The sequence below is a fragment of the Geotrypetes seraphini genome, chromosome 5, assembly GCF_902459505.1.
Source record: "Geotrypetes seraphini chromosome 5, aGeoSer1.1, whole genome shotgun sequence".
Lineage (NCBI taxonomy): Eukaryota > Metazoa > Chordata > Amphibia > Gymnophiona > Dermophiidae > Geotrypetes > Geotrypetes seraphini.
The window spans coordinates 271,395,357-271,415,414 of NC_047088.1; the positions used below are offsets into that span (position 1 = coordinate 271,395,357).

At 41.3% G+C, this 20,058-nt stretch overlaps 1 protein-coding gene across 8 annotated transcripts in view; it reads left to right on the forward strand.

Annotated features, from left to right (window-relative positions):
- Positions 1 to 20,058, forward strand: part of SLC4A3 (solute carrier family 4 member 3) — a 198,634-nt gene that overhangs the window by 55,528 nt on the left and 123,048 nt on the right. For all 8 annotated transcript variants that reach the window (XM_033945918.1, XM_033945913.1, XM_033945916.1 and 5 more), the window contains exon 4: positions 11,867 to 12,047. In XM_033945918.1, the coding sequence (XP_033801809.1) occupies positions 11,867 to 12,047 (181 nt within the window). The remainder of the gene's footprint in view (positions 1 to 11,866; positions 12,048 to 20,058) is intronic.

The window sequence follows — 20,058 nt, forward strand, 5'->3', positions numbered from 1 at the left end:
GTGGGGTTAGGGGGTCGCCGTGGCCAGGAGGACTTGGGCTCCCTCCTGGCCCGATATTGACGGGGAGTTGGGGAATCGGCGGGGCAAGAGGGCTTGGGCTCCCTTTTGCCCCGATCGTGTCGGGGAGTCGGGGGGGCAAGAGGGCTTGAGCTCCCTTTTGCCCCGATCGTGTCGGGGAGTCGGGGGGGCAAGAGGGCTTGAGCTCCCTCTTGCCCCGATCGTGTCGGGGAGTCGGGGGGGCAAGAGGGCTTGAGCTCCCTCTTGCCCCGATCGTGTCGGGGAGTCGGGGGGGGGGCAAGAGGGCTTGAGCTCCCTCTTGCCCCGATCGTGTCGGGGAGTCGGGGGGGCAAGAGGGAACCAGGCGGAGAGAGGGCAGTTAAGCGCAGTGCCTGCGCGGAAGGATGCAGCTCGGGCGACTTCGTTGTGTGAAACGAAGTTCGTTGTACGGATCAAGACATAAAGTTCGTTGTGCGCAGCGTTCGCTGTGCGAGGCGTCCGTTAAGCGAGGCACCACTGTACTCATTAAAGACCTGGAAGATTTTTCGAATCGTGAACGAAGAAGTAACATCCGTCTGATTGGCTTGCCGGAAGGAGCAGAAATAGGAAATCCTGTCACCTTCATTGAAAAATTACTTCCCAAGCTACTTCCGTTGCAAACGAAATTTCCCATAGAAATAGAAAGAGCACATAGAGTGCCATTAAAAAGAGCAGTAAACCAGCAAGGACCAAGACCTTTTATTTTTAAACTATTGCGACACCAGCAGGCCATAGAAATATTACAACTGGCCAAGAAAAATAAAGGTTTGAAGTATCAGGCTGCTTTTATACATCTAGTGCCGGATTTTGCAAAAAATACAGCTGTTAAAAGAAAGAAGTTATTGGATTTAAGACCAAAGCTGAGAGAATTAGGAGCGAAGTTTGGATTGGTATACCCTGCTACTATGAAAGTGACTATTGGAAACAAAACTTTATCTTTCAATGATCCAGAGAAATTAGAAAAATTTATTCAAAACCAGGAAGTACCAATGTCTTCTTAAATTGTTTATTATATTTTAGTTCCTATATATAGATAAATGAATATAATTAAATAACTAATTTGATAAAAGGTATTATAAATTGATTTGGAAAAACGATATAGAATGTAATATATTCAATTCAAATATTCTACACTAACGATATTCAAAAATGGAATTCAAATGAAATCAAAATTCCAAAAAAAAAATAAACTTTTATTAAGGGAATAAGTGAATGTTTTAAACATGAACCAAGTTTATTAAAGGAAGATATGAATGTATTAAGGGAAAATATAATATAATATTAAAGAATGAATTTATAAGGAAAGATGTTTGGGAACATTCAATATTAATTAATAAATTTCAGATAAATGATTTTCACTTTTAGAAAAATAGAAAATATTTGAAAGATTACTTTATAATTTTAATTAATTTAATACAATATAAAGTAAAAATCTTCCTCCATGGGGGGATCCGCAGTGGGGGTGCATCTCGAACATATATAATACTAGATACAGAGGAGAGAATAAAGACTCAGATTCCCAGATGTCAAAGCGAGGGAACTGCATGTGATGGACAGGGCAGACACCGGAACTATAAAGAAAGACTTTTGTATAACCGTTGAACTTATGGACAGATCTTGTTGTTGCATCGTATTGATCATATATAGAGAAGAACTACATACATTGGGAAAAGAAGAAAAGAAGAGGAAATGAAAATTCAAAACGGAATAGAAAACTACAATCAAGAATAAAGGTGGACTGAGATATACTTGAAGGAAATGAGTTTATATTGAAATTATTCTCTCTTCTGGATTCAACTAACATAAAAGTAAAAGAAATATATATGTGAAATCGGAATGTGCTTTTACGGTGGGTTCCTCCATAGGAGGGGGATTCTTTGATCATAAAATACTTAATTATATATCATTGAATTCCCATATTATTTAAAATAAAACAAATAAAGGATTATTTATTGATATATATTTATTACAAAAATAACAATTTAGATAACTTAACAATATAATATGCTTTGAGTATTATATATATATATATATATATGTGTAACATGGCTAAATTATATTATATTTCATTTAAATAACAAATGTCTTAATTTATAGAATACAATAAGAACAGGTCTTATGGAGTGCTTTATTATCGACTTAAGATGCGTGCTACCAAGTATACACAATTTTTAATTAAAAGGGAGGGTGGGGTGGGGGATGGGAATAGGGAGAGGGGAAAATTGATAATTAAATCTAGAATATTTAGAGAAAAGTGCAGATATCTGATCAAAATTTTATTATTAAGAAGATATTTAATTTTACTCAAATTACTAAATGACAATTAAAATTTTTTCCATTAACGTCAATGGTCTGAATCACCCAGTAAAAAGAAAAAAAATGTTAGGTTTCCTTCACAAGCAAAATGCGGATATTTATTTCATGCAAGAGACACATCTTACAGGGAATGAATCTAATAAACTAATTGGGGGATGGGTATCTAAATGTTTTTTTGCTCCTGCCTTAGGGAAAAAGGCAGGAGTAGCCATACTTATTAATAAGAAATGTACTGCTGATTTTAAACTTATAAAAATTGATCCATTAGGAAGATGGGTACATATCAAAATGATAATGGGAAATACAACCCTGGACTTATTTAATTTATATGCTCCTAATTCAAATCAAATGGAGTTTTTTAAAAAAATTCAACAGATATTACTACCATTGGCTACTTCAAATTTGATAGTAGCTGGAGATTTCAATGCTGTTATGGATCCTATTTTGGATAAGAAACCTAGTAAAATTATAAAATCATTAGGGCTAGAAAATTTGATACAATCTTGTGATTTGGTAGATATATGGCGTATTCTTCATTTTAATGATCAGGAATATTCTTTTTGTTCTCAGGTCCATAAATCATTTTCAAGAATTGATTATATATTTGTTTCTAGTAATTTAGCACAAAAAGTTATGAAAGCAGTTATTGATCCTATTATAATTTCTGATCATGCTGGTGTGTGGATTGATCTAAAAAATGATATAAAAACAAATTTTACATCAATTTGGAAATTTGATAATGCCTTACTTGCTGATGAAAATTTTGTAACAGACCTAAAAGTAAAGATGAAAGAGTTTTTTCAAATTAATAGCACAGACAATATGAATATTGAAATTATATGGGATGCTTGTAAAGCGACAATGAGAGGTAACATTATATCATATTCGGCTTTTATGAAAAAACAGCTTAAAAAACAATTTATGGAATTAGAGGAAGAAATTAAATCATTAGAAAAAAAATTAATTATTAAATGGGAAAATGTAGTATTACAAAAACTATTAAAAGTAAAAACTAAATATAATGAACTCTCTTCACAATTTGTTAGAAAAGAAATGTTCTGTCAGCAATTTAGATATTATGGAAACTCAAATAAAGCTGGAAAAATGCTAGCAAATTTTCTTAAAGCAAAAAAAAGAAAAACTAAAATTATTGCAATAAAAGATACAAAAGGCAATACACACACCAGCACTAAAGATATTGTAAAACAATTTCTTGATTTTTATAGGAGTCTATATACTTCAGATTCTTATGAAAATAAAGAACAAGATGGCTTAGAGTTTTTAAATTCATTTATTGGACCAAATATTCCAGAACATATAAAAGGAAGTTTAGAAGAACATATATCATTAAAAGAAATAGAACTAGCATTGAAAGCTCTTAGAGTTGGATCCGCTCCAGGTGGAGATGGATATACTGTTGAATTTTATAAAACATTTCAAAATATTATATTGCCTTATTTATTAAATTTATATCAATATCAGATACACAATGAAAATATATCAGGTACTATGGCAGATTCTGTAATTATTGTCTTACCAAAACCAAACAGGGATCCTACATTGGTTTCAAACTACAGGCCCATATCATTGTTGAATGTAGATGAAAAATTGCTTGCTAAAGTATTAGCATTAAGATTGGCAAAAGCTCTTCCTTTTATTATAGATGTACACCAAACAGGATTCGTTGCTAAAAGACATTCCTCACATAATACCAGACTAGCACTTCATTCTTTAAACTTAGCGAAAACTATGAATGAACCAGCTTTCTTAATATCGTTAGATGCAGAGAAAGCATTTGATAGAGTGGAGTGGAAATTTATGTATCAAGCTTTAAAATGGTTTGGAATAGGTCCCTTTTTTATTAAAATGATTCAAACATTGTATAGCTCTCCTGGAGCAAGATTAAATATAAATAATAACATTTCAGAAAGATTTAACTTGTTACGGGGGGTTAGACAAGGTTGTCCTTTATCTCCCTTACTTTTTGATATTGTACTTGAACCCTTATTAATTGCAATAAATCAAACTAAGGGAATAAAGGGGATCACATTTTCAAATTGGGAATATAAATTATCTGCATATGCAGATGATATTCTTTTATATTTGAGGAAACCGGAAGATACCATTCCATGTTTATTAAATTTATTAAATAAATTTGGTAAATTTTCTGGATACAAAATAAATTGGGAAAAATCTGAAGTTCTTCCAATTAATGTCCATTGTACCAAAGGATTATTTGATTCATATTCATTCCAATGGAAAGAGGAAGGAATAAAATATTTAGGAATTGTTATTAAAAATACAATTGATGATACAGTAACAGAAAATGAAAAAATTTTATTAAAAAAAATAACAGAAATGTGCGAGCAATGGAATCCTTTACATCTTTCATGGTGGGGAAGAGTTCAAACAATAAAAATGATGATCTTACCTGTGGTTTGTTATCAAATGAGTATGATTCCGATATTTTTTCAGGGGTCATTTTATAAAAAATTAAATAGAATACTTACAAAATTTGTTTGGTTTGGGAAAAGGCCAAGAATCGCTTTAGCAACATTACAAAAAACGATTAGAGAGGGAGGGGTAAATTTTCCAAATTTTTATAGGTATCATCAAGCCTATATTTTAAGACAGGGTATGTATTGGATCCTCCCAGACCTCATGGAGAATGTACCAGACTGGTTATATTTAGAATGGCGACTCCTGTTTCCATTATATCCGGAACATCTTATAAGTATAACAATGCCCAAGAGATATAAAGATCACAGAATTTTATTAGATACATGGAAAACATTAAGATTTATTAGTAATATTACAACAGATCCAATAACTAAATCGTTAAATCAATCCATTTGGGTAAACTCCAGGATCAAAATTGGTGGATTCAAAATAATATGGAAGCAATGGATAATTGCAGGTATACGGTCTTTAAATGATGTTATAGTAAATGGATCCATGCTTAGTTTTTCACAATTGCAACAGAAATTTGGATTGAACATAACACAATATTTTAAATGGATGCAATTGAAGCAGGCCATCCAGGAAGGGTTCCCTGAATGGAAGAATCTTAATACTCAATATAGTTTGCAAATCCTTTGCTTTCAGGCAGATTTTTTGGGACACCAAGCCGCAAAATGGTATAAATTATTATATGGATTTTTAAATAAAAAAAAAAGAACAGGACTTAGGGACATTTGGAGTATTGAGACGCCATACAACAAATTACTCAAAACTGGAAAGATCATACAAAATTAAATTTCACTTTTTGGTGGAATTCTATTTGCCATATATATAAGATGGAAAAAGCAATAGCGTTACAACATGGTTATATTAAAAAATTTAATAAAATCTGGGGACCATTGGCTCTTTTTTCTAAAGATCAGATATCATAGCACAAGGATAGAACATATAATAGGGGTTAGGGTGGGTACAATATTATAAGAACAGATGATTTATAATTTATTGCAAAAGGGGTCTTTATATATGTTTGTATTAAAATATATATTGTTGGATATTCAAGTGTATATTGAAAATTATATGTATTATATATTTATCACTTGATGTAAGAAATTTAAAATGAATAAAGAACTTTAAAAAAAAAAAAGAATAATACCCTGTTCTGGAACATTTCTATTGGGCCTCGCCAAAAGACAGAAGACGATAACTTTAATCAAGAAAGAAGAACAGAAGAAAAGATAAGTAACAGAACAGGACAGCTTCATGGAGCAGATTATCAGAAAACCGACGAGAGGGAACGCCACTCTGGATCTAATCCTTAATGGGCTAAGAAGACCTGCAAAGGAAGTGGAAGTAGTGGAACCGTTGGGAAACAGCGATCACAATATGATCAAGTTCAAAGTTGAAGTAGGAATATCGAAGGGAAAGAGAACCACAACGACAACTTTTAACTTCAAGAAAGGAAGCTACAAAGCGATGAGAGTAATGGTAAGGAAGAAACTTAGGAACAGCTCAAAGAAATTGCAGACTGTAGAGCAAGCCTGGTCTTTATTCAAGGACATGGTGAGCGAGGCGCAAAATCTGTATATCCCCAGATTTAGAAAAGGATGCAAAAAGAGCCGGTGTGGATAACTAAAGAAGTGAAGAAAGCGATAGGAGATAAGAAACATTCATTCCGGAAATGGAAAAAGGACAAAACCGGGAAGAACCGGTAAGAGCACAAGAAGCATCAAAAAGAATGTCACCGCGTGGTTAGAATAGCAAAAAGAGAATATGAAGGAAGACTAGCCAGGGAAGCACTAAATTGCAAACCGTTCTTCAGATATGTTAAAGGGAAGCAGCCGGCAAGGGAGGAGGTGGGTCCGCTGGACGACGGAGATAGGAAAGGAGTGTTGAAGGAGGAAAAAGAAGTGGCGGATAGACTAAACATGTTCTTTTCGTCAGTATTTACAAAAGAGGACAAATCCAACATGCCGGAACATGAAAAATTCTTCAAAGGAGATCAAGCAGATAAATTAACATCCATGGAGGTAAGCCTTGAAGACGTACACAAGCAGATAGATAGATTAAAAATTGACAAATCTCCGGACCCGGACGGAATCCACCTTAGGGTATTGAAAGAACTAAAGGAGGAAATAGCAGAACTACTACAGCAGGTTTGTAATCTATCCCTGAAAACAGGCGTGATCCCGGAGGATTGGAAGATAGCTAATGTTACGCCCATCTATAAAAAAGGATCGAGAGGTGACCCGGGGAACTACAGACCGGTAAGTCTGACCTCGGTTCCGGGGAAGATGGCGGAAGCGCTGATAAAAGAAAGCATTAATGAGCATCTAGAAAGAAATAAACTGATGAAAACAAGCCAACATGGCTTCTGCAAGGGAAGATCGTGCCTAACAAACTTATTGCACTTCTTCGATGGAATTAACAAACGGATGGACAAAGGGGACCCCATAGACATTGTATACTTAGATTTCCAAAAAGCCTTTGACAAGGTACCCCATGAACGCCTACTACGGAAACTGAACAGCCATGGAGTGGAAGGAGACGTACATAGATGGATCAAAAATTGGCTGGCGGGTAGAAAGCAAAGGGTAGAAGTGAAGGGCCACTACTCGGACTGGAGGAGGATCACGAGTGGTGTTTCACAGGGGTCGGTACTCGGACCACTGCTGTTCAATGTATTTATAAACGATCTAGAAACAGGGACGAAGTGCGAAGTAATAAAATTCGCAGATGACACCAAACTATTTAGTGGAGTTGGGACAAGAGAGGATTGTGAAGACTTACAAAGGGACCTGAACTAAGTAGAAGAGTGGGCGACGAGATGGCAGATGAAGTTTAATGTAGAGAAATGTAAAGTCTTGCATGTAGGAAACAGGAACCCGAAGTACAGCTATATGATGGGAGGGCTGGTAATGGGTGAAAGTACCCTAGAAAAGGACTTGGGGGGTAATAGTTGACAAGACAATGAAGACGTCGGCCCAGTGCGCAGCGGCCTCTAAGAAGGCGAATAGAATGCTAGGTATTATCAAGAAAGGTATTACAACCAGAACGAAAGAAGTTATCCTGCCGTTGTATCGGGCAATGGTGTGCCCGCATCTGGAGTACTGCATCCAATATTGATCGCCGTACCTTAAGAAGTATATAGCGTTACTCGAGAGGGTTCAGAAAAGAGCAATGAGATTGATAAAAGGTATGGAAAACCTTTCATATGCTGAAAGATTAGAGAAACTGGGGCTCTTTTCCCTGGAAAAGCGGAGGCTTAGAAGGGACATGAAAGAGACTTACAAGATCATGAAGGGCATAAAGAAAGTGGAGCGGGACAGATTCTTCAAACTTCCAAAAACTAAAAGAACGAGAGGGCATTCGGAAAAATTAAGAGGGGACAGATTCAGAACCAATGCTAGGAAGTTCTTCTTCACCTAAAGGGTGGTGGACATCTGGAACGCACTTCCAGAGGGTGTGATAGGACAGAGTACGGTATTGGGGTTCAAGAAGGGATTGGATGATTTCATCTGTATTTACAAACGAAGACACATCCAACATACCGGAACCTGAGCAATTCTTCCATGGAAATCAAGCAGATAAATTAACATCCATGGAAGTGAGCCTTGAAGATGTACACAGGCAGATAGAAAAACTAAAAACTGACAAATCCCCGGATCCAGACGGAATCCATCCAAGGGTTCTGAAGGAATTAAAGGAGGAGATAGCGGAACTACTGCAGCATATTTGCAATCTATCCCTGAAAACAGCCATGATCCCGGAGGACTGGAAGATAGCCAACATTACGCCCATCTTTAAAAAGGGATCAAGAGGTGACCCGGGAAACTACAGACCGGTGAGTCTGACCTCGGTTCCGGGGAAAATGGTGGAAGCACTGATAAAAGAAAACATTGATGAACATTTTGAAAAAAACGAACGTCTGATAACCAGCCAACATGGTTTCTGCAAGGGGAGATCGTGCCTAATGAATTTATTGCACTTCTTCGAAGGAATTAACAAACGGATGGACAAAGGAGACCCCATAGACATCATATATCTAGGATAGGAGTGAAGGGCCACTACTCGGACTGGAGGAGGGTCACGAATGGGGTCCCACAGGGATCGGTGCTCGGGCCTCTGCTATTTAATATATTCATAAATGATCTAGAAACAGGGACAAAGTGTGAGATAATAAAATTGCGGACGACACCAAACTATTTAGTGGAGCTCGGACTAAAGAGGACTGCGAAGAATTGCAAAGGGACTTGAACAAACTAGGGGAATGGGCGACGAGGTGGCAGATGAAGTTCAACGTTGAGTAATGTAAAGTATTACATGTGGGAAACAGAAACCCGAGGTACAACTATACGATGGGAGGGATGTTATTAAATGAGAGTACCCAAGAAAGGGAATTGGGGGTATTGGTGGACATGACAATGAAGCCGACGGCACAGTGCGCAGCGGCTGCTAAGAAGGCAAACAGAATGCTAGGCATAATCAAGAAGGGTATTAAAACCAGAACGATAGAAGTTATCCTGCCATTGTATCGGGCGATGGTGCGTCTGCATCTGGAGTACTGCGTCCAATATTGGTCGCCGTACCTTAAGAAGGACATGGCGTTACTCGAGAGGATTCAGAGGAGAGCGACGCGTATGATAAAGGGGATGGAAAACCTTTCATACGCTGAGAGATTGGAGAAACTGGGTCTCTTTTCCCTGGAGAAGAGGAGACTTAGAGGGGATATGATAGAGACTTACAAGATCATGAAGGGCATAGAGAGAGTAGAGAGGGACAGATTCTTCAAACGTTCGAAAAATAAAAGAACAAGAGGGCATTCGGAAAAGTTGAAAGGAGACAGATTCAAAACGAATGCTAGGAAGTTCTTCTTTACCCAGCATGTGGTGGACACCTGGAATGCGCTTCCAGAGGACGTAATAGGGCAGAGTACGGTACTGGGGTTCAAGAAAGGATTGGACAATTTCCTGCTGGAAAAGGGGATAGAGGGGTATAGATAGAGGATTACTACACAGGTCCTGGACCTGTTGGGCCACCGCGTGAGCGGACTGCTGGGCACGATGGAACTCAGGTCTGACCCAGCAGAGGCATTGCTTATGTTCTTATGTTAACTGAGTATATATAAAAACATTTTTATTGATTTGGTTGTCTATCCCGTCCGCCCAGGAGAGCTCAAACTGGGTTACAAGTTTACATAAATATTAAAGTGTATTTATACAAAGTGATGATAAACATGACATGGAAGACACTTTCTGACAAAGATGGCAAAGCTTAGTTAAGAAAGCATGGTAAACATAATATGACAAAACATGGTGTGGTGAGACATAGTGTGATGGGTATAGCATCGAAAGCGTAGTATTACCAATGTGACTGACTGACTTAGTATGCACAGTGGAGGCTATACATTATACCACCGGAGGTGACTTGATAGGATGGAGCATTATAAGATGGGCAATATAAAGTGTGACAGTGCGTGGTATGGTGGGTGAAGCACCTCAGTGTTTGAAATGCGGAGGGTCGGTGTCCTTTTTCGTAAGGTTCAGGAAATTTGGGTAGGTGCACTCTCCTAGACAGTCAAGTGAAGAGGTAGGTTTTTATTGCCTTCCTGAAGTTTAGTAGATCTTCTAACGATCTTATGTGGGTAGATAGTTTGTTCCAGAGACATGCAGGTAGTGTGAGCAAAATCTTTTTTGAGCGGTCTCAAGGCAGGGGGCGTGTCCTGAGGGCACACGTAAATGGTTTTCACCTTGCGAGCGAAGCAGTCGATTCAGAGCATAGAGTAGAAGTTTGGTGGGCATATAGGCTGGTACCATGTCATGGAAGAGTTTGTAGACCATTACTAGGCCTTTGAATATACATCGCTTATCGATGGGCAGCATGCAGTCCTGTTGTGATTGGGTCTCATATGTGAAGATTCTTCAGGAGTCAGATGGTGGCATTTTGTACTCATTGTAGTCGATGGGTATTTTTTTATAGTGAGCCCATTTAGAAGCATGGTGCAATAGTCTATATGGGAGAGGACAAAGGCATATAGTAGTTGAGTGAATTACAGCTCCAAGAGGTATCATCTGATTTTCCTTAGCTGCCGGAGGTAGTAGAATAAGGCGGATTCTACTTGGGAGATATGGTCGGAGCACAAAAGGTCATCATCAAGTATCAACCCCTAGGATGCTTCCTTTGTCCTTGGCCATCGGGGTGGTGGATCTCCAGGAGATCGATGGGCCATGCGAGTTCAAGGTCATCTCTCCATATCCAGAGGAGTATTTATTTCTAAAGAGAAAATCACTATACTGTACTTAATAAATATATTACACATGTCACCAAAATAACTGATACTTATGTTGAATTTTTGAATTGAATATTCAAAATCTGGGAAAGCATTTGATGTAAGTTCATGGTGTTAGTGAAAGAATATTAGAAGTTGCCAAGATCCAAGATGGAGGTCACAAGCTAAATCCATGCTGTAGCATCTCTCACCGTTTTGCAGTTGGGAAAGTGTTGATGACTGGGAAAACCTGGGGGACTCCTTGCCCTTAGCTTGGCTCTCAGATTTCAGAGCCCAAGGTGTGTCTGAGGAAATGAACACACAAACAGAGGTTAGGATTATTAGTACCAAAGTGGCTTTGGCTATCATACAGATGCAAAAGGTCACAGCTAACTCCTCAGATCTGGCTTATTTTATTAGCAATTTTCAGCATGACAGCACATTCCAGGCTCTCCATTACATGATACAAGATGAGTACATGCCTTTTATTGTAAAGCAGAATATTTGGGGGGAGGGGTCACAATTCATATTATGTTCTGAGGTGAGGATCTCATCTTATGCATCCTGTTATTTGAAAGTGTTACATTTGTACCCTTCAGATATTCTACTTTTTTTAATGGTTGTAATTTTGACAACCAATAAACAATTTCCAACAATAACAAAAAATTAGAGAGTACCAGTGACATGTTGTGGTGTGAGAGGTAACTGGGCAGCCCCTTCTTCAAAATGCTGGGAATAAGGGAACATTAAATGTGATGAATCTCCTGATGCTTGATGGACTATTTGTAGGTGTTTGTGGAGTTGAATGAGCTCATCCATAATAAGAACCAGGAACTGCAGTGGCAAGAGACAGCCCGGTGGATTAAATTTGAGGAAGATGTGGAAGAGGACACGTCTCGCTGGGGGAAACCTCACGTGGCTTCACTGTCCTTCCGTAGTCTCCTGGAACTAAGAAAAACCATTACGCATGGTGAGTTCTCATTGCACCGTTAGCAGCTTTGTCTTGTGTATAAATACAAGGGAAGAGAAACGGCCTTCATGTCTTTCTTTTGAGAGGCCTTTGCTTCTTCCTTTGCAGGCTTACGTTGCTCTATCATTCTGGGGCTGATGCGGAAAGTTAACATAGAGAGAAGAATGAAGTGACTATAAAGCCTGAGCACAATTTTCTGGATGCACGATGTAGGAAAAGGCTTTGGCACGCTGACTGATCCTTTTGTCAGAGGTGTTTCTGGGTGAGGCCTCCTTGTCAGGATTCAGGAGTGATCCGAGGTCTCTCACTATCTTGGTTTAGATGGGTTTAAAACACAAAATGTCCTGGATACCATAAGTTCTGGCTTCCTGCCACCAGCACATAAACATTTAAACCAAGCTGTGAAAGTTCCTCACATGGTACTCGTGGGACCGCTTCAGTCTCATTCAACAGAGCTGCGTGTTGAGGAGTTCAGAGATGCCAAGAACATAAGCATAGCCTTACTGAGTCAAACCAATGGTCCATCCAGCCCAGTACTCTACTTCCAACAGTGGCCAATCCAGTACCTGGCAGAAGCTCAGAGAAGCCAGATTCCATACTATTGACCCCAGGAACAGCCAGTGGCTTTCCCCACACCTCTCTCAATAGCTGATTGTATACTTTTCTCCAGGGACTTGTCCAAACTCTTTTTAAACCCAGGTACACTAACCTCCAGCAATGAGTTCCAGAGCTTAACTGAACAAGCTGTAAACAAATATTGCCTTCTATTCATTTTTAAAAGTATTCCCATGCAGATTTATTGAGTGTGCCCTAGACGTTGTAATTTAGAAAGAGAAAACAATCTATTGACTTTTACTCTTTCTACACCGCTTAGGTATCCCCCCTCCTCCTCCCCCCACAATCTCTTCTCCAAACTGAAGAGCCCTAACTTCTTTACTCTTACTTCATCCCCTTTATTATCTTGGTCGCTCTTCTTTGAACCTTTTCTAATTCTGCTCTAACTTTTTTGAGATAAGATGACCAAAATTGAACGTAATACCCAAGGTGAAGTTGCACCAAGGAGCGATACAGAGGCTTTGTTTTATTTTTCATCCCTTTTGTAATAACTCCTAGCATTTTGCTTGTTTTTTTGACCACCACCATACACTGGGCAGAAAATTTCAGGGATGTCTGCTGTGATACCTAGATTGTTTTTCTGATTGCTGACTCCTAAGGTGGACCTTGGTCAAGTAACAATGGTTCCGATTTTTCTTCCCAATTGTCCACTTTAAATTTCATCTGCCATTGGGATGGTCAGTCTTCCAATTTCCTGAGGTCTTCATGCCATTTTTCACAGTCTGCATGTGTACAGAGGTCCATGGGGTTAGGCGTGAACGCAGTCACTCCATAGTGGGCCTTCACTTCAGGTGCTGCTTACATTCAGCCTAGAGCAGGGGTAGGGAACTCCAGTCGGGTTTTCAGGATTTCCCCAATGAATATGCATTGAAAGCAGTGCATGCAAATAGATCTCATGCATATTCATTGGGGAAATCCTGAAAACCCGACTGGAATACAGCTCTCGAGGACCGGAGTTCCCTACCCCTGGCCTAGAGTGTAGGGAGTCCCAAAGACTCCGGGCAAGAAGTGAAAAGTTTGTCATTTTACAAAACAAATGACAATGAAGCAATATTGTAATCCACAAAGTGGGGAGTTCACTGCAACTCTTTGTAATCTACATGGTGAACAACAACAAAAAGGGGTGGAGGAAATCAACTTGTAACCTCCAGAAAAAAATCTAACACACAAAACAAGAGGAGTTAGTTTATTCCGGTCCTGGTTTTCTGCTTTTATCCCATCAGTCCAGGGATAAAGCAGGCTAAGCAAGTTTGTAGTTCTGTTTACACTTCTTTAACTTCTGAACTCGGTTAATAAACTCGCGAAACATTTGCATCTTCTCAGTTGATTCCTGAATGCATTTCTTTAATCACTAAAGCCTTCCCTCCCGGTATTATAGGAGGCATTGGGGCAGCTCACCACCCTCTTCTGCAACCGTGTCCACCCAATCTTCTCATTCCCTCTGACTTACATTACAGTCCATTGCTTCAGGATAACCTCTGCTTCTATCCAGTCCATTCCCTCCAGAGCTGCCATCTACTCTCCCCCTGCCTTGAGAGTCACTTCCCCTAATGAGGCAATCATGTGATTCCCTTCCTGATTCCTCATCCCCTTCCCAGCCTGCAGGCCATTATGTATCGATTTTTTTAACCAGGGAAATTGGGCTTCCTCCCTCTCTCTCTCCCCCTGGTGGGGAAATGTAGGATTTACGAGGAATCTAAGATATTGACTGGCTTTCGTGAGATAAGATTCCCTTCCACTCCACCCTTACGATTACCAGACTTCCAGATTTACCCAGACATGTCCTCTTTTTAGAGGATATATGTGGGCGTCCAGACAGCTTTTCAAAAGCCAGCACTTTGTCCAGGTTTTGAAAAGCTTCCTGCTAAGGATGATGTCGGGAGGGTATCTGCACATGAATGGATGCAAAGCGGTGATGTCACATGCATGTGCGCATATATGCGACTCCCAACGTGGCTCTGAGCACTTGAGATGGGTGGGGCCGGGGGAGGGGCCATGAGTCTGGATTTTACTAGCATAAAATCTGGCAACCCTATCCACCTTTTAGTGGGTGCCAAAGAGTTTTAAGGCGGCATCTACTGCCCATTCCTCTGCCTATGCATCCTAGCATCCATCAAGCTTTTGCCGTTGCCTTTTCAATCTGTTTGGCCATCTTTAGATCACCACAGACTTTCACAGCCAAGTCCTGCTCCTCTTTTGTGCACAAAAGTTCTTCACCCCTAAACTGTACCGTTCCCTTGGATTTTTGCAGCCCAAATGCATGACCTTGCATTGCTTATCATAAATCTTAGCTGCCATATTTCAGACCATTCTTCAAGTTTCGATAGGTCCTTTCTCATGTTAGAAACATAGAAGATGACGGCAGATAAGGGCCATAGCCCATCAGGTCTGCCCACTCTACTGACCCAGCCCCAAGTCTACTATCCTAGGGATCCCACTCCTGGTGACAGGTTCCCTTGGCTTAACCCTCTAAGGGATCCCACATGGGCATCCCATTTGCTCTTAAATTCTTGCACGCTGTTTGCCTCAATCACCTGCACCGGGAGCTCGTTCCAAGGATTAACCACTATCTCGGTGAAGAAATATTTCCTGGTGTCGCCATGAAATTTCCCGCTCCTGAGTTTGAGCGGATGCCCTCTTGTGGCTGAGGGTCCTTTGAGAAAGAGAATCTCTTCTTCCATTTCGATACGGCCGGTAATATACTTAAACATCTCAATCATGTCTCCTCTCTCCCTACATTCCTCGAGTGAGTACAGCCGCATATTTTTCAGCCTTTCCTCGTACGATAGATCCTTGAGCCCTGAGACCATCCTGGTGGCCATCCGTTGCACCGACTCTACTCTCAGCACATCTTTTCGGTAGTGTGGCCTCCAGAATTGCACACAGTATTCCAAATGAGGTCTCACCATGGTTCTGTATAATGGCATTATGACTTCAGGCTTCCGGCTGACGAAACTCCTGCGGATGCAACCTAACAACTGTCTTGCCTTAGATGAAGCCTTCTCCACATGATCAGCAGTTTTCATGTCTGCGCTGGGACCAGACGGGTTACACCTGACCAGGAGGGGGAAGAACTTCCTTGGACACCGTCTAGCCCGCCTACTACACAGGGCTTTAAACTAGGTAAGTTGGGGGAGGGTACGGGCACAAACAACCCACCTGATGAGCTAAGCTACCAATACTCTTTTGAGACTGAGCTAAGTAAATACTATATTTCTGGGACACATTACAATTTTGGGTTTAGGGGGAGGATACATAGCAATTCTGGGTCTAGAGGGAGTACACATTATAATTCTGGGACCAGAGAGAGTGCACACGTTGCAAATTGCACTAAAGGAGCTCGAGTAGCCCAAACGGGAATACCCCCACAGGGTACACACATTACCGAGTCTGAGATAGGAGCACACTATAGTCATGGGGAGTCCGAGACAGGTTCAAGCTTTAGCTCTGGGTCTTTGGAGTGTAAGAGACAGGCGAATAATGTTAGGGAGTGTAAGAGACATGCGAATAATGCTAATGGGGTCCTAGTTGATAAAGAGGGATCGTCCCCACTGAGATACAACAAACACACAACGTGGAGGGCTATGTACGTCAACGCCCACAGTCTGGGAAATAAGATCCTAGACTTGGAAACAGAAATGAGGAATGCCGACCTGGATGTAGTGGTGATATCTGAGACCTGGCTCACAGACTGCCAAGGTTACATACCAGGTTACAACTTGCTTCGCCGGGACAGGGAGGGTAAAATAGGAGGTGGTGTAGCATTATATACTAAAGATGACATTAAGGTCACCAGAATCACGGATGTACAGTACACTGGGGAATCCCTTTGGGTAAATTTGGCCAGAGGGAAGGACAAATGCCTGTATCTTGGTGTAGTATCCAGACCCCCAAGATATCAAGATGACCTAGATAAGGAATTAATCGGAGATATAGAGAATATCACCTTGCGGGGTGACACAGTATTGGTAGGTGACTTCAACATGCTTGATGTGGATTGGGTCACACTTTCCTCTGCTTCCGGCAACAGCAGGAAGCTATTAAACTCTTTGAATGGAGCAAGACTCAGGCAACTGGTATCTGAACCAACAAGGGATCAGGCAATACTGGACCTAGTACTTACCAATGGGGAAAGTATCACAGAGGTCTCGGTGGGTGAAACCTTGGCCTCCAGTGACCACAATATGATATGGTTCAATCTCAGGAAAGGTTTCACGAAATCTACCACAATGACCAAGGTTCTCAAATTCAAAGACACAAACTTCCAAGACATGAGAGACTTCGTTCACCAGGCGCTACAAAGCCAAGCAGACACCGACAGCGTGGAAGAAATGTGGTCAACTCTGAAAGCCACCATACAGGAAACAACAAACCGCTATGTTAAATCAGTAAGCAAACGGAAGCCACAGTGGTTCTCTACGGAGATCTCGGACATCATCAAAGAGAAGAAAAAAGCATTCATCTCTTACAAACAATCAGGGACACAGGACTCTAGAGTAAAATATCTGGCCAAGTCAAGGGCCGTCAAAGCAGCAGTTAGAGAGGCCAAATTCCGCATGGAGGAGTCTCTAGCAAAGAACATCCAGAAAGGAGATAAATCTTTCTTCAGGTATATCAGTGATAGAAATAAGAACTCGGGCGGGATAGTACGTCTCAGAAAACCAGAAGGAGACTATGTAGAAACGGACTCGGAAAAAGCCCAACTGTTAAATAAATACTTCTGCTCAGTCTTCACCCGCGAGGCGCCGGAAATCGGCCCTCAGCCACAGACAAGGGTTAAATCAGTTGACCCGTTTAGTAATTTCAAGTTTACACCCAGCAGCGTCTATTGCGAGCTGTCAAAAATCAAGGTCAACAAGGCAATGGGGCCTGACAACCTACACCCTAGGGTGCTCAGGGAGTTGGGTGATGTCCTAGCGGAACCGCTATCCGCGCTCTTCAATCTCTCCCTTAGTACAGGTAACGTCCCGATGGACTGGAAGACAGCTAACGTCATCCCACTCCACAAGAAAGGCTCCAAGATGGAGATGGCAAATTACAGACCAGTGAGTCTCACATCGATAGTGAGCAAACTAATGGAAACCCTAATCAAACACCAATTGGATAGAATCATGGACGAGGAGAAACTACAGGATCCCCGCCAACATGGATTTACTAAGGGGAGATCCTGCCAATCCAACCTGATCAGCTTCTTTGACTGGGTGACGAGGAAGCTGGATGCTGGTGAGTCCCTGGACATCGTCTACCTGGATTTCAGCAAAGCATTTGATAGCGTACCACACCGCAGGTTGCCAAGCAAGATGAGTTCTTTAGGTTTAGGCGACACATTGACAAATTGGGTTGGGAACTGGCTTGGAGGTAGGCTTCAGAGGGTAGTGGTGAATGGCACCCCCTCTGAAATGTCAGAGGTGATAAGTGGAGTGCCACAGGGCTCCGTCCTGGACCCGATCTTGTTCAACATCTACATAAGAGACTTGACAGAAGGGCTCCGAGGAAGAATAACGTTATTCGCCGATGATGCCAAGCTAAGCAATGTAGTGAACAAGAGCACAACAGACAATAATTCAATGGCAGATGATATGATGCATGACCTACTTCTATTGGAGCACTGGTCTAGGTCCTGGTAACTCAGTTTCAATGCCAAAAAATGCAAAGTCATGCACCTGGGAAACCGAAATCCATGCAAGATTTACACCCTAAATGGCGAGATCTTGACAAAAACTGAAGCAGAAAGAGACTTAGGGGTGATTGTCAGGGAAGACATGAAGTCTGCAAATCAAGTTGAGCAAGCTTCATCCAAAGCAAGGCAAATCATAGGTTGCATACGCAGGAGTTTCATCAGCCGTAAACCTGAAGTCATTATGCCACTGTATAGATCCATGGTGAGACCGCACCTGGAGTACTGTGTGCAATTTTGGAAGCCACATTACCGCAAGGATGTGCTGAGACTGGAATCGGTCCAGAGAATGGCCACCAGGATGGTCTCGGGACTCAAGGAGCTCCCATACGAGGAGCGGTTAGGGAAGTTGCAGCTCTACTCACTCGAGGAACGTAGAGAGAGGGGAGATATGATCGAGACATTCAAGTACCTCACAGGTCGCATCGAGGTGGAAGAGGATATCTTCTTTTTCAAGGGTCCCGCGGCAACAAGGGGGCATCAGTGGAAAATCAGGGGCGGGAAACTGCACGGTGACACTAGGAAGTTCTTCTTCACCGAAAGGGTGGTTGATCGCTGGAATAGTCTTCCACTTCAGGTTATTGAGGCCAGAAGCGTGCCAGATTTTAAGGCCAAATGGGACAAACATGTGGGATCTATCCGCAATGATAGATAGGGAGGGTCATTGGAGTGGGCAGACTTGATGGGCCGTGGCCCTTATCTGCCATCTAATCTAATCTAATCTAATCTAAATCTTGGGTTTATATACCGCATCATCTCCGCAGATGGAGCTCGACACGGTTTACATGGTTAGGGAAGGAACGGAACTCCAGTGGAATTATATAAGTATGAGAGAAGAGAGGTTGGTGTGAGAGTGCCAGGAGCGGGACGGGGTTACGTTCTGGAGAAGAGCCAGGTCTTCAGATGCTTACGGAATGGTAGAAGGGGGCTCAAATTGCGGAGAGGGGAAGGGAGACTGTTCCAGAGCTGAGTGATTCTGAAAGGGAGGGAAGAGCCAAGTTTACCAACAAGGGAGATGCCTTTTAAGGAGGGGTAGGATAGTTTTAATTTTTGAGTGGATCTAGTGGAGGTTGGATTTGAGGAATTCCAGGATAGAGGGATAAAAGGAGGAAGGATACCGTGGAGGATCTTGAAGGTTAGGCAGGCACATTTAAAGTAGACCCTGGAAATAACGGGAAGCCAGTGGAGTTTGGATAGGAGCGGTGTGACATGGTCAAATTTACTTTTTGAGAAGATAAGTTTGGCCGCAGTGTTCTGGATTAGTTGGAGTCTGTGGAGGCTTTTCTTTGTTAAGCTTAGGTAAATGGAATTGCAATAATCCAATCTGGAGAGGATAATGGATTGTACGAGGACCGTCTATTTCTATGTTCTATGTTTCTATGATCACTCCCAAGTCTCGTTCTGTTGAAGTTCTAGCTAAGGTCTCACCATTCAAGGTGTAAGTTCTGCACGTATTTCTGCTGCTGAGGTCTTGCATTTCTTAGCTTGAAGCCCAGCTGCCAGGTTGAGGACCAAAGCTCCAACAAATGTAGGTCCTGTGTCATACTATCGGGTGAATTGCCGTCTCTCACTATATTGCATAGTTTGGCGTCGTCAGCGAATAACGTCATCTTACCTTGAAGCCCCCATCAGGGGTATCTATGCTATTCCAGAATTTGGTATCAGTCACAAAGAGGCAAATCTTACCTGAAAGCCCTTCAGCAACATCACTTACCAAAA